General features: G+C 31.2%; 2 protein-coding genes across 7 annotated transcripts in view; one reads left to right on the top strand and one right to left on the bottom strand.

Annotated features, from left to right (window-relative positions):
• LOC116777233 (fructose-bisphosphate aldolase) overlaps positions 1-15,319 on the bottom strand; it is a 76,892-nt gene that overhangs the window by 4,394 nt on the left and 57,179 nt on the right. The window contains exons 1-7 of one of the 4 annotated variants that reach the window (XM_032670659.2): positions 6,593-6,739; positions 4,399-4,515; positions 4,188-4,279; positions 2,412-2,586; positions 1,651-1,854; positions 525-640; positions 85-184 (exon numbers count right to left, since the gene is read on the bottom strand). In XM_032670659.2, coding sequence (XP_032526550.2) covers positions 85-184; positions 525-640; positions 1,651-1,854; positions 2,412-2,586; positions 4,188-4,279; positions 4,399-4,510 — 799 coding nt within the window. In that variant the 5' untranslated portion in view covers positions 4,511-4,515; positions 6,593-6,739. Of the gene's footprint in view, positions 1-84; positions 185-524; positions 641-1,650; positions 1,855-2,411; positions 2,587-4,187; positions 4,280-4,398; positions 4,516-5,046; positions 5,175-6,592; positions 6,740-15,319 lie in introns of those variants that run through there. The other 3 variants (XM_032670657.2, XM_032670656.2, XM_061526001.1) reach the window with 3 other exon arrangements.
• LOC116777235 (fructose-bisphosphate aldolase-like) lies at positions 7,136-14,896 on the top strand. 3 transcript variants are annotated; one of them, XM_032670663.2, is made up of 9 exons: positions 7,136-7,281; positions 7,549-7,667; positions 9,323-9,414; positions 12,585-12,756; positions 13,139-13,342; positions 13,727-13,842; positions 14,016-14,115; positions 14,270-14,466; positions 14,735-14,896. In XM_032670663.2, the coding sequence occupies exons 2-9, from the start codon at positions 7,556-7,558 to the stop codon at positions 14,825-14,827; spliced, it is 1,086 nt and encodes a 361-aa protein (XP_032526554.2). In that variant the 5' UTR covers positions 7,136-7,281; positions 7,549-7,555; the 3' UTR covers positions 14,828-14,896. The 3 variants fall into 3 exon arrangements, with proteins under 3 accessions (XP_032526554.2, XP_032526552.2, XP_061381986.1); XM_032670661.2 differs by having other exon boundaries at positions 7,180-7,333; XM_061526002.1 differs by lacking the exons at positions 7,136-7,281; positions 7,549-7,667 and adding an exon at positions 8,412-8,556.

Below are 15,319 nucleotides of genomic sequence, written 5' to 3'. Positions count from 1 at the left end.
ATTGAGAAATTATTTCGTTGTTGGGACATATTATGATTGTGAATTTTTACTGAAACCATTATGTTTAAATATAATATAAAATACCGGGAACTGCAGCTGGTACGGTTCTCAACAGAGCTGTAACGGTGGCGCGGCCGATGTCCATTGGAGTGTAAGTCTTCTTGCAGGACTGACCAGCTGTCACCTGATAAATTTGTTAAAACATCAAGCTCAAACATCACTTCCATCTCAGATCGGCGGACGTTTATTTCAGTGAATCCTCTTCATTATGTAACGTGTCGTGTCGTTCGAGATATTTGGCACCGCCGCCAGTTGACGCATTCACTTTCGATACATTTAACAATGTACTATACATGAGTAATACCTATACGTTTACTTCTAATGGATTTTGTATGCAAAACGGATTTAAATCACTGAACCACTTGGTTAGGTACTTTTACGGGACAGACAAAAGCTATTCTCAGGTTTTGCAAGTTGTTAGGATATGATATAAAGTTTACGTGATGCTATTTGCTTTTTCTTACCATGTTTGGTTTCAGTAGAGTTCCTTCAAGGTACACGTGGTGGTCGCTGAGCGCCTTGTACACGGCCGCCAGCACCACCTCAGTCACCTTCTGAGCGCGGTCAAGGTCGTGCTCACCTAAAACATATTAACTCCTTTGTGTCTATGATGTCCTGGTACTCATTGCTTTATTAAGAGGAAAGTTTTAAGAATTATCATGTCAACGAAAATTATTACTATTATTATTACTATTATTTAGGTCTGTCTTATTTTAGTAGAGCCGCAAAAGTTTTGTATATTAAACGTTTTTTATAGGAATTTTTGAATATTTATTACTAAAGGAAATTTATATTACTAACTGTTTGCTTTAATTATAATATAGGTCATATATATTTATTAACCAGAAATTCCACAAGTTAAGGATGAATGAACACATTACTATAACTGCAGATGGCGCTAATGTCGAACGGATAGAGCACTACACATTTCCTTATACCCACGTCATAATTTTTCTAAAGCCACTTTAGTAGTAAAAACGGGAACAATTTATTACACAAGTGTAACTTGATATATACATATATATTTGTATGTACTGTAAATTAAAGAAAAGCGTCAACTAAGTTCATCCCATTTTAATTGAAGCGTAAAAAATGTATGGAGCAAAATGTTAAATCCATCGTTCCGAGGATACCCTTGTACTTTAGTAATGTTATTTAATTTTAGTCTGGGCCTTTAAAAGCAAGGTTACGTATGGAAAATAAGATTTTTCTATTCAAAGCTGTCAACTAGTTGCACGTTTGTGTAGGGAGAGTATCGTCTACTCGGTATGACATACATTTAAGTCTTGGCAACCATCACCATACACGTGGACAAAGACGGCACAGGAATGTCATGTGATAATGATACGACTGACACTAAACTATTCAACAATTATACAACCTGTATATATTTTTAATTAAATCTTTTTTTAATACAACGTTCCAAACACAAAAGAGGATGTATATAATTTATACATTCATCTAAACATATTCTTTGTGAATTTTTTAAAATTCAAATTTAGAACACAAAAGAGGTTGTATATCTTTTCTAGTTTGGATTGACATTTGTAATAGCGTATTGTTGTTTGGTAAGAAACCAGCATGACTTACCATCAGGGAGTACTTCGGGTTCAACGATTGGTACGATGCGCTGGCTCTGGCAGATGGAAGCATAACGAGCTAATACGTTAGCGTTCTCCATAATGGCCTGATAGGATGGGGTGAATCGGCCGATCTTAAGGACGCAACGCCACTTGGCGAAGTGACAGCCATCCTTCTTGTATTGAGCACAGCGCTGGGCGAGATCATCCAAACCTAAATCATAATATAAATTTTCATACCTACTATACTTAATACATTTATACAACATTAACTGAGCTTCTCGCAACGAATGATGTAACAAACAATATCGCAGCAATGATTTAATAACAATAACATTCTTAATGTAAATAAAATTATTTTAGTCTCTTTATCAAATCGACCTTTGCTTTAAATCGTTATCGAGACAAGCCCCTTGTATTGTGATAGTTCAACTCGAAAAGTTTTCAATGTCAATGAATAAATTAAATGGCTAGACGAGTTTTGAGTACTTAGATCTCATCGGGGTGAGTTATAATATTTTGCTGTCTCAGAATAGCATCAAGAATTTTCATCAGAATAAATTTAGGGCATTCATATACATGCTCATCATTCAGATATTGTTTACGACTTAAAAATAAATCAATTTAAAATAGCATATAAGTTAAGAACATTGTAACTAACAAAATTGTACCGTGCAATCATGGCAAAATGTCAAAGTATATATTATATATATATATATATATATATGTGTGTGTTTTCCATATATGGTATTGAAATAAATTTATACGCACCCTGTGTAGTGCACTCGTCCTCTGAACCGAACAGTGGCACCACACCCTTGTCGACCTTGATCCCGGGGATGATGCCTCGCTTCTCCAACAAGGACACCAGGGGCGTTCCGTCATCAGCCTTCTGGTACAGCGTCTCGTGGAACAGAATCACGCCGGAGATGTTCTCCGATAGCGCCTGCAGTTTGATAACGATTGATTACGATTATCGGATATCAATTAAGTCAGTTTGTATAAATTATAAATAGCGCCTGTGATTTCTAAATAGCCATGATCTCTGCATCACATTTTGCTATTTTTATGTTTTGTAAAGAAAAGGACTTTTTTTATTTCTTTTTCTAAGAACTTATTTGCATCCAGAGTAATCTTTTGGAAGGTTGACCTGATTTAATGAAAATTCTCCCGGTATCATAGAAAAATGTAACGACATCTCTGTCGCCTAATTTTAGAATATATATATTTTTTAATAACTTATAGAGTAAAGCAAGCGTAAATTATATATTCGTTGACCATTTCAATCCATGTTCAATCATAAAATGAGTTACGCACCAGATTATAAATGATATTTTTTTTTCTAATAATTCAACCATTTACTCAATGACTCACAAGTGGATTGATATGATACGATCACGTCAGCAGTAAATTGGTTTACAGGAAGGAAAATTCGCCAAAAAATAAGACAGAAAAATCGCAAGGCAACCATGGGATAATATAGATCGTCACGAACAGGTTTCGGACTTGCTACATTTAGACTACGCAGATATATCGCTTTGCCATTAACCTATCCTATACTATTTTAAATATATATAAGATAATTTATGCTAAATTTCTACTATATATAATTTTTGTATATGTATATAGGCCATAAAATTTTTGAAGAAAATTTCATATAAAGTGTTTTTTTTACTTATATATGTATCAAGAGATACGATATAATCTTTTTCTTGGAATGTTTTATTGCTCGCGGTTATCGTCGGAACAATTGAACCAAATTTAATCAAATTCTTCAATTAGATAATAGAAACAGAGGGGAAATTTTATGCTCAGAGTTATCTGGAGGGTTACGCGAACGAGGTCGCGTGTAAAAACTAGCCATATAACATCTGATATTGACATGTGCAGACAGCTTAAACTATGGTTTAGATCAATCCATTTTTTTTTTGTAAATGTTTATACGGCTCTAGATTCGAGTCCTTTTGAGCCTTATCGTTACAATCCATTTTTTTACAGCAAGGAATTGCCATTAAAAACTTAAAAATTCTGCTATTACATTCTATTTAACGGACTTCAACTGGCAACACGGGGATTGACATATTTTATTTTGAAATGATACAACCTCTTTACGTACAAACAAACTTACATGTCAATACAAACGGGTCTTGCAAGCTGGTTAGTGAAGTCAATGACTCTAAAATGGCCGCATTCTAAGTACTGGTTTGTACCACGTCTCTTATAAATTACTATACAACAATAATTCGCCAAAAATTACATGTTTATTAAAATTTCGCACCGATATAATAATTTAGAGTTATTTGATACAATTAAAATTAAATATTTAAAGCTATCAGGTTCCGAACCCGCTACAATCAAGACTTCATTATCTTTACTGCGTTTGAACTATCGTGCCAAGGTACTGTAGAGGTGACAATGCGTTTAAATATTTTGGTTTAACGGATTTTGATAAGATTTTCACTTGATCACAGCTACCAGGGCTTTAAATATTTAGGATGGATAATTTTTTTAAGGGACTGTGATAAAAAAGCATTACTAATAGCTTACCGGGTCACTGCTGAAGAGGAGCTGGCGGTACTTGCGGCGGTTCTCCTCAGTATTCTCTACACCGATGTCCTGCAGACGCTTGCCCATAGTACCTATACAATATAATATATATATATATTAGCACAGGAACAAATGTCATAAATAACAGGCATCAGTTATACAGAACCATTGGAACACCTCAACTAATTTTGTTAATCCAAGCACAACGTACCAGTGGACTCGTCAGCGGCGAGGATACCCTTGCCGGGGGCGACGATCGCCTGTGCGATCTTCCTCAGCTCCTCCTGAACCTCGGGGGTGGGGTATTGGAAGTAGGTGCTCATTGTTGCTAAAGGGGATTAAAATATAACTATTAAAAAGAGAATTATATATTTTATATTTATTAAACTAAACACCGCAATGCCTATGTTGCCCTGGTACTTAATCATATTCCATTAAAATTATTGAAAAAATTAAAAAAAAATACTACAAAATACAAGCAGAACATTTTTAATTAAATATTATTCGACTTTTTCCAGTCACACATTTTATTTTTGAATGATCACTATGACATTTGGATCCATTATCATAACCTCTATTGACCTTCACAACTAGTTTTGACACACCTCCAAAACTTAACAGTACCCAATGTTGTTTATCATTCAAAAAACAAGTTTATTTTTCAAGTCCTGGACGATTATTGTTTTTTGACAAGACACTGATAAAGCAAGTTATATTATAATTATTTTTCAAATAGAATGATTGTCTAAAATATATAATTTTTCAGAAAAGCCATATTATAAAACAAATGTTACAATTAAAATGAAAAGAGACTAGTCTCTATTCCTAGGAATGAGACATAATATTTTTTCTGTAATACCTTTGGTTCCAAAGCCAGGCATCCATCCTGACTCTGGTGGGCCCTTTTTACCCTTTTTACCTTTTGGTCCCATATTTTTATTTTGTCTTTATAAATAATTATAAGAAAAATCTTATACCCAACATTATATCAATATCTTACACATTTTATCAAAAACTCACCAATACAAGCTGTCATCGCACAATCAACAGTGAATATATACAAAATTCAAAAAAAGAACTTTCCTTTAATTAAAAATATAAACAATAAAACCTTTTTATTGAATTTAATATCAACTCTATATGTAACATCAAAAGAAAAATTAATCTTTAATACGTATTTATTATTTTTTATTAAAGATTAGCAGAATTATCCAGCAAAAAAAAAAAACTCAATTTCTATTATATTTAAGTTGCGTTGTCAATCAACTTAGCTGTCATTCTCAGTTTTCTTGTGAAACCTAATCTAGCTTACTTAAAAATCGTTAACATGTTTTAGAAGTGTGACTTTGGATTTCATTAATATTTTTTTTTACATTTGATCAATGTTACATATAAAAATGTATCTATATTTTATCTCAGAACATGTACAAAGTAGTACTCCACCAGAGTGCTACCAAATTATCAGCAGATATTCAAAAGTAAATGAATTAGTCTGTAAACATGTTGATGATGAAATATTTATATGGTTCGAAGATAGTATACTTATTATTACCACTGATATGACATTAACACAACTAATTCTTTCCACTTCTATTGCCACATATAGCCGGTAATCTTAATTTTTGTTCTAACTGTGAAATTAACTTTGATCATTCTGATTTTTTTATATTTCTATTTTGAATATTTCCTAGTGTCTGATGAAGTTAAAGTTGTTGTTCATGTTAATTTTTTTTTAACCTTAAATAATTAAACGCATTGAATACAAAATAAATATTTTTAAATATTAAATGGTCTGATTAAAATGGCTTGTAGTTTTGTTAGACTGTACATTACTGTTTGAGGTATATTTGTTTCATAAAAGCTTTGTAAATTGTCATATAGGTTGAAGATTTTTAAGGTGACTGTGACCTTGAGAGGTCATACAAATTGTGCGCTATAAACGCGATAGTTTTATTTACGGTGACTGAAAGTACTTTCTTATACATTGGAAATGTACCAAAATACAAATTAAGGCGTAGAGATTAATTAATAAGAAAAAAATAAAAAAATATCATAATCTATTACTTTCCCCTTTGCCCTCGAATTTAACAAATAAAATATTTGTCAAAAATATATATTTATTTCAAGAACTAATTTAAGTAGATACATTAAAAGTGTATTTTTTTTAATTTATTTGAATATATGTCTTCATTATGGATTCCATATTTATACATTTATATTTTGATTAAATACGATCTATTTTTACTTAAATAAATCTTTATGCGATTCCCACAAGTGAAATTACATCATGCAAAATAAATTGCTGAAATTATGTGCCACGACATGTGAAAGAGGAGAAAGTTAACACAAACGAATTTTCAAATATCTAAGTTATGCAAAACAAAATAATATTAGATAGTACTTACATTTAAAAAAATATTTCTTATAAGAATAGGGAGCTACTGTATAGCCAGACCTGCACCGAATACGACTGTCAAATTTGTTAACCGAGTAGAGGACACGAACGAAAGGTCATTTGAAGGTCTGATAATATATTCTAGCAATGTTATATACTTTACCGACGTTTAGTGCTGCTATCTCTAATTTGCTACGCGTACTATTTATAATTTCACTTACAAACACACTCTAACAGAATTGTTTAATTTTGTTCCAATAGATGGCAGTGTACAGAAAATCTATTACAAAATGTTAGGAACAAATTCGTTTGAATATAATATAAAATTATGGAATTATAATTTTCAAAGTAATTACTATATAATATAATGCATTTAATATATAATTATGGTAAAAAAAGTACAAAAGTAGGTATCAACATGAATATTGTTTTTTTTCTTTATCTTAATTATTCGAATATTAAGGCATTATCAAAAACCTAATGGGTCAGTAATGTAAGCATGAAAATATACCATTTTATTTTACTTTTGGTTAGTGATTATATAAGTACAAAGTGACACTCACGATAACCCGTGTTTCGATTACTCCGTATTATAATTTTATTGTTAAAATTTTATCTTGAGTCAAAAGATAAATTGGTTCTGTCAATAGTTTTAATTCCATAGTCAAGAAGAGTGGTGATTAGACAAAAAGTCCACTGGTAGTAATTATTACATATACATATAAAATAAACAACGGGAACAATAGGATTGGTAAACATAATAGAGTGATTTCCAATTTCAGATATTTGTAGATTTGTTTTTGTGTTTAATAAATCCCATTATGATTTCGCATTCGTGAAATAACTATACTATTATATAATATGCTTATATAAGTTGATTATGTACCGAAAGCTTATGTATAAGTAAATTTGTGCTGTAAATTAAAAAAATCTTTTGAGGAATGTATTCTGTTATGTTCATTTTAGTGACAATATGCCAACCTTCTTCTCTTACCCTAATCTTGAGCTTCAAGAGGAGCTCAAACGGACCGCCGAGGCCATTGTCGCACCGGGAAAAGGAATCCTAGCTGTTGACGAAAACAATGGTGAGAACAGAAATATTATAATCCTTAGAATATCACTGAAATCTCTAATATAATACATACCAGAAATTATTAATCATCGAGTCCGTATACCTAATATAATCCTTCATTCATTCGTTCATATTGTCTTTAGCGCACTACGACACATTCATCCTTCATTCTTCCAATCATTCATGTATGTGTTCACCTAATTTACGTTAAAATTGGTATACAATATTCAGCCAATAAAAAGCACGAATAAAAATTCTTTTATGAATAACACATCATATCGCGTTTTACTCACCGGTTAAATAATTGCGTAATTAAACGAACTCAGGAAAAACCTCAACGGAACGAGGATAATTAATAAAAGTAAATTCCAATGGCAATCGAATGCTATTTTTTTAAAGTTTCAATCGAACAAATATAAATTGAGGCCTTAATTTTTATGTGGCAATAATTCTAACGTCATATTATTATAATAATTCCATAGTTATAGCTAGGTACTTCTGTTTGGAAGTGACACCTCATTAATCTCGCGTTATAAAATACGTCTGATAGAACAATGTTTGCGATTTTTTTTTTGTGATATAACTTTTTATACGATATATTTATTTATGTTTGTTATATAATGTATAACTGTTTATAACAAAGATTAACGCTATAAACGAGATATATAATTTATGATCAATAAATCATATATGGCCTTTCCTTCGAGCATAAAGATACTATCAAGTGCTGTATTAAGTTATAATTAAAACATATTAATGTTTTATAATCTTTAATCTTGTTATATTCTATATTATTATTTTTGAATGTCAACGCCCTTTAAAAACAATATTTAAGATAAATGTACCTACTGTTTTTACGATATTTGTTTAAAGCTGATAGATGCGTTGCGTAGATGCCAAACGTGAGTTCGTTGATTATCTTTTACTGAATAGTTTTTGACACAGCTGCCAGTCGATTATCACGTTAGACTCACAACTGAACAATCAAACATAAAGCTTTAAAATATATTAGACATCCATAACGCTTATTATATTGAACTCATATACTGTGTATATTTAATTTTACTTTGTTTACTCCTCTAATAGACTAATAGATCTATTAAAACATAAGAGAAACTAGTATTTACACACACACACACATATATATACATATGTTTATATAGGTAAAAATATTATAAAGACTTCTATAAAATTTGATTGGCTAAATGTTTTAAACATTTTCTCGTATTATCTTTGCTATTAGAAATTATCTTTTAGGACGTACATATGTGGGATCGTTGTAAAGATTACCAAACGAATGACTTACGTTTGAACAATGAACAAGAATGTACTTTGGGGGGAAAGCGAATTGAAAGACGATACGTTACTTAATCTGACGATAAGGCAATCTCAGGATTAGACATAAGTTTATAAAAACAAAGCGATGCTTCAAGAAACGAAGTCTTCTGATACTGTGTCCGTAACCAGCTACTTAGAAATCCATTGTTACTATTATGGACATTAAAACAATAATAATAATAATAAAGTTAAACATTGCTATAATTTTCGGTATTAAAAAAACACATTCATTTATAACATGACCAGGTATAAAAGAGTTAACAGAGGATTGATAAGGCGAAGCAGATTTAGTAGAGCATTGTATATTTGATTTACAACATTTTGTTTCAGAGGGAATTGGCAAGTTGCTTGCTGGTGTGGATTTGGAAAACACCGAGGAAAATAGGCGCCGGTATAGACAAATGTTATTCACAAGCGACGAGGTGAGTCTCTTTGCGTTCAAAAAAAAATTACGTGTCGCTGTTGTTAGATTAAAAGTAATATGAGATTAAATCAAAGGCGCCAGCGCGGAAAAACCGCCAGTTTCTTATAATTCAAATGGTACTGAATAAAAAACACCCACAACGTCCTCGGGGATTCGAACTTCGTAGGCGATATTAAGTTACTTTATAAATAACGTAGTTTACCGATGAGATTTTTCCTTGACATAGTCTCAGAGATCAGGGGATCGCGCTTCAAAGATCAAAGTTGCGAAGTATTTGTACAGAGGTGATATTCAAACAAGTTCGTGTACATAGTTTGATACTTCATCTAACTGAGTAAAATAGAGGAATGTTCAGGTGGAATAACAAACTATTTGTTGTTGAAAAATGTTTATTATGTCGCTAGTTATAAAGAAATTTACCTGAGACACTATAAGGTCTTAGACAAAGCTTCTGAACCCCCTCTTCTAATTATTTTAATAAGATCCTGCAATGAAATGAGATAAATAACTGATAATATAACAATTAATGTATTCGATATTTTCTTTATTATTATTTATAAAATTCTACTTATGAACATTTGTGCGGATTAACAATGTGAAGGATTCAATAAGGCTTCCCAACAACAGATCAATATTCATATTAATCCGGTCTTGGAAAAACGATTGATCTTATCCATGTAAAACTGCCAGAAAAGTTATTATTGACATCTGAGATCGAAAAATATTTTTTTATCACACTAATAGTTTATAGCTTTTGCAAAGAATTAATCACTTGTATATATACTATATATATATATATATATATAGTATATATACAATATATACTTTTTACAAGAGTTGTGTTTTTTTTTTTTTTAATAATGGCAGAATAAAAAATATACGTTTTAATAGGTAATTTAATTTCGTTTGTGTGACGCTTTGACGCGTCGTGAAAAATCAGACTCACTCCACTTTGTTTTAATTTATTGGACTTTTTATAATTAAAATAATGATTCTGACTTTTGAATATTTAAATTTGGAAATACACACACACACACATATACATATATATATATATATATATATATATATATATATATATATTAATTTTGCATCAATAACTTCCCACGAATCAATTTGCATACTTATAGGCGAAATTAACGTATGCAAATGACATTCGTAGAAAAAATGATACAATTTATACAATTAGTGTTGTATACATTATAATTATTTTAGAATAAGACATATCTTTTTTCTCTTTTATAGTTCCCATATAACATAGCTGGATATTTCGGTTTAAAATATCATTCAATTCACATTCACTTCTAAGTGTTAGCCTCATTGAGATTTTATAATAATTTTTCATATATATTGATTCAGATAAAAAGAAACTATACAAACATAAGCAGCTTTAAAAATTCAAATCCAGTGATAGCTCCGACAAAATCCGTTAAGATGCAAGGAAGATCCCGTTAACAGTTTAAGAGAGATAAAGAGAGATAAACAAATAGTTTGTACTATACATATGTCGTGAATTTTGATTTGTATGAATCAGACAAGTTGTTTCTTATAAGGATATACATGTATATTTATACACGTATATACTATCGCAGTTTTAATATTATGTCAGCGCTGTAAACTCTGACGTGTTTAACTAAAATAAGTTAAGGATAAACTAATGTTACGTCTCGTTTGAACGTAATATTTATCACATCTCTTGTTACTCATGATGCAGTCAAATCGTATAAATTTTCCTCGTTCTAAATTTTAACTACCACATGAATAATTATTATCTTTTAGTTCTTCATTTAATTGATTCCTATTTTCAATATGTTGAGTCAGATTTAGTTTAATATTTCTTAATTACAGTGCCTAGACGTGAGATTAATTTACTTGAATGTCGAGGTTTTTGAAAGCGACGTAGAGAAAATGTGTTTTCTAGTTACAATAAGAATAAATTGTAGAAACATGATTTGTAAAGGGATTATTTTGTTTGAAGTCATGAAGATATTTCCTACAGGACTTAATATATATAAACTAGTAAAATAAAACATATAATGTCAACGATACTAGGCCAGGTCTATGTCAAAGTTGATGGCAGTTCAAAAAGGTCAAAAAACAACCTAAAAATGTTTACTCACTATCCTCGAGGCGACGTCTAAATCTTTAATAACTTGAGTAACGGCTTTTGTCTCATCAACGGGCATTGATATCGTTGATATCGGCGGTGATACGAAGACAATTAGAAATTAAAATTTCGGACTAAAGTTACCCAAGCAATATAATAAAATTGTAATAAATGTTTTGATTATAGTTTTTTTGTAATTATTTAAGTTTAAATGAAACTAGTATTATTCGGATACTAGTTTCGGACCGTGATCACGGTTGCTGTAAAGTAACCGAAACGTCGGGATTATGTAGTTTTTAAATAATAAAATCCGCGTAGTATATCCGAATAATACTAGTTTCATTTAAATGAATAAAACTCGCGAAAATCTTAGATCTCAATTATTTAAGCTCTCACAAAATAAGTTATAATCAATTGGTGACACCAAACCAGCGAGAATTAATCTTAACACTATCGGATTGCAACTGGTTTTATTTCATTATTAAGGAAAACGACGACAGAGAGATCAGAATATACCAAGGCGTTCAAAAATGTTTATGACTCTTTTGTAAGTTCAATTTTGTAATACCTGTAAAAAACTAATAAATAAAAAAAAAAAACGAAAAGCAGCCTTTATGTGAAACGTTAAATGGCACGGGAATAAAATTTTCAACTAAAAGGTTATTTATTGGATTATAGAGTGAATGAAAATAGTACCCGATATAAATACTTTATACGCTTAAAGTTTAATATAATAAAAAAAAGTATAATATAATATAATTTGAATAATACAAAAAAGAGAGAATTAAACAAAAAATATGAGTAATTTGTACGAAACAATGGCTTGACGTAAAAATAATAAAATCATCATTCCACGAATCATATTAAATTCGTATAATTTTATTCATAAAGCCATTCATCAAAATAAAATATGTACATAACTCAAATTACGGGTGCTTTCCCTCTTCGTTGGCCGGACTTATAATTTTTTCGTCAATTACTAAAAACAAGCACACTTCCATTATATTCAATATACGTTAATTTATTAATACGTAAATTTATTCACATAGACAATTTTGCAGATGCTATCAAATAACATCTCAGCCGTGATTCTATTCGAAGAGACTTTATACCAAAAGACGGATGACGGCATCTTATTTATGGATTTATTGAGGAAGAAAAACATAATACCCGGCGTCAAAGTAGATAAGGATGTTGTTCCATTGCATCTGACAGAAGAATACACAACCCAGGGTAGGTTTTGGCAGATAGAAGTAATTTTATTCTTTACGTGTCACGGCACTGCTTTCACCTGTATCTTATTAATTATAACGCGTTACGTTTTATCTTACTACACTAGTTTTACTTTATGTATTGAAGTGATCGCATCATGTTCGCCCTGTGGCTTCATGTTGGGATATAAATCACACCGATCATAAACAATTTTGTCGATGTAACGCGTGAAATACATCGTCCCCTTGTCACTTTGCAGAATCAATTTTGAATTTCCCATATGATTGTTTCTTAATTTTATGTTAGTATGAATATAAGAGTATCAAAAAAATTCACATACTCTATGAGCGACCAAGAAGAAAAATACTTTTATTTTTTTTTGTTAGTCAATAATTCTTTTAAGGTTTGGACAACCTGGCCGAGCGGTGCGCGGCTTACAAGAAGCTGGGATGTAGATTTGCAAAGTGGAGATGCCCACTGAAGATTGGGGAGCGCTCACCGTCTGTGCAGGCGATAGAAGACGCGTCGCATGTTCTTGCAAGATATGCGTCGATATGTCAGAGTGAGGGTCTGGTGCCTATCGTGGAACCTGATGTGCTTTTAGACGGTAACATAACCACGTTTATGAAGCCACTCTATTTCATATTCGATAAAAAAAAAAGTAAAACTTTTTTGAAATGTAAATTCCATTAAATACGAGCGATAAACTTTGACCGATATTTAACTCGAAGCGCTTTTTTTTTTGTACCTTTTTGTTTTTATTAAAAGCAAACTTCGTTCTTTTATTTCAAATCACGAGGTGTTCTTAGCATTTTTGATGAATATTCATCAGATTTTCCTTATGAACGCTTCTGAAAATGTACCCGACAATTAATTTATTGCTTTTTTTATTTTCATAAAGAGAGCATCGTTTCAATATCGCTTCATCGATAATGAGCAGTTTACATAAGTTGAATATAATCTATGCTCTAACACAATATGTGATTTTCAGGAAACCATGACATCGTAAGAAGCCAGAAGGTGACTGAAGTGGTGTTGGCATCTGTTTATAAAGCTCTGAGTGATCATCACGTCTTTCTAGAAGGGACTCTGCTTAAACCAAATATGGTAAACACATAGTACTTATTGAATTTTAAACACGAACAAATTATTATTTTTTTTGTAGAATTTTGTCAGAGACAATACAGAGATGTGAATATATTTTCAGTCTCAACAATTTTGAAAATCAATATAATAAAATAAAGTGAAAACTAATTATTAGGTATATAATATTTTGACAGGTGACTCCAGGTCAACAATGCGTGAAGAGGAGCACACCAGAGGAGATTGCTTCAGCCACTGTCACAGCATTGCTAAGAACCGTACCAGTAGCGGTACCCGGTATGAAAAATACCAATACTTTACATACATAGCTACTTATAACACAACATTATGAGGTCGAACCTAATATTAATAATCAATAAGAAAAAACCAATGTAAATTTTAAAATACAAAGACACAATCCCAGCTAATATAATTCTATCGCTGACCAAAGGTATAACATTCCTCTCCGGTGGTCTCTCTGAGGAAGACGCTACTTTAAACCTGAACGCGATCAATCAAATATCAAAAGCATCTTGGAGACTAACATTCAGCTATGGCAGAGCATTGCAGGCGTCGGTATGGAAAAGCTGGGCGGGGAAAGATGAGAATATCGGGAAGGCCCAGAAGGAATTGCTGCAAAGAGCTCAGGTATGTAATCAACGTCGTAATAGGAGTTATCCAAGGATAATAACTGTCACCTCATAGTAAAATTAAAGTAATGAAATTGAGAATTTAGCTTTTGGAGGCTGTCAAAGCACGTCCTGACCGGAAGTGTCGGAGACTAAATAAACTTACGATATTCATTTCGTTCGTCACTATCATATAGTTGTAAATTCATTCCTTATATTCGCAATTTTATTTCGTTTTTACTAACATAATGTTAATTAAACTGTTTTTTTTTCTATTCTTTCGTCAGGCGAACGGTCTTGCCTCTTTGGGAAAATACGTAGCAGCCTGTATTAGCAGTGCCGGTGACATGTCAAACTACAGGGAAAACCACATATACTAGAATTTTGAAACTATTATGATTATAAACTTTCGTTTCTTTTTTATTAGTAAAGAATTTTTAAACGAAAAATTGATTTTTTTATTTTTATTTTATAAAGCGCCTCATGATGTATTTCAATGTTATTTGGTTAAAGTTTGCTACAATAAAGTCTTTATTGGTTAATTTTTTTTATTAATTCCACTTAAAATTGTATGCCACAATTCAATTAAATTAAGTCATAAATAGGCCACACCCTATTTATGACTTAAATATTATACATTAACATTGTTAAAAAGACAAAGTTCCATTTTTTCTTTCGAACACCTTATTTCTATTCGAAATCCTGAATTTACTTCCTGGAAAGTGTACTGTTTATTGAACTTTTATTTCATTGAAAGTTGAGCTTAGTTCAGGTTTGAGAGTGCCTTTGTCGAGTCTCTTTAACATTCATTTAATATGAGTACAGAGAATTAATCTCAACTAAGTCCAATGCATTTATGTTTGACTTTGCTG

Source organism: Danaus plexippus, chromosome Z (genome assembly GCF_018135715.1).
Source record: "Danaus plexippus chromosome Z, MEX_DaPlex, whole genome shotgun sequence".
In the NCBI taxonomy this organism is placed as follows: Eukaryota; Metazoa; Arthropoda; class Insecta; order Lepidoptera; family Nymphalidae; genus Danaus; species Danaus plexippus.
The sequence above is the reverse complement of the archived record's forward strand: the minus strand, read 5'-3'. Positions and strand labels throughout refer to the sequence as shown.

Coding starts and splice junctions, on each gene's coding strand:
- LOC116777235 (XM_032670663.2), top strand. CDS start 7,556: ATGCCAACCTTCTTCTCTTACCCTAATCTTGAGCTTCAAGAGGAGCTC. Junction 12,757..13,138: donor AGAAGAATACACAACCCAGG/GTAGGTTTTGGC, acceptor AATTCTTTTAAG/GTTTGGACAACCTGGCCGAG. Junction 14,467..14,734: donor AATTGCTGCAAAGAGCTCAG/GTATGTAATCAA, acceptor TTCTTTCGTCAG/GCGAACGGTCTTGCCTCTTT.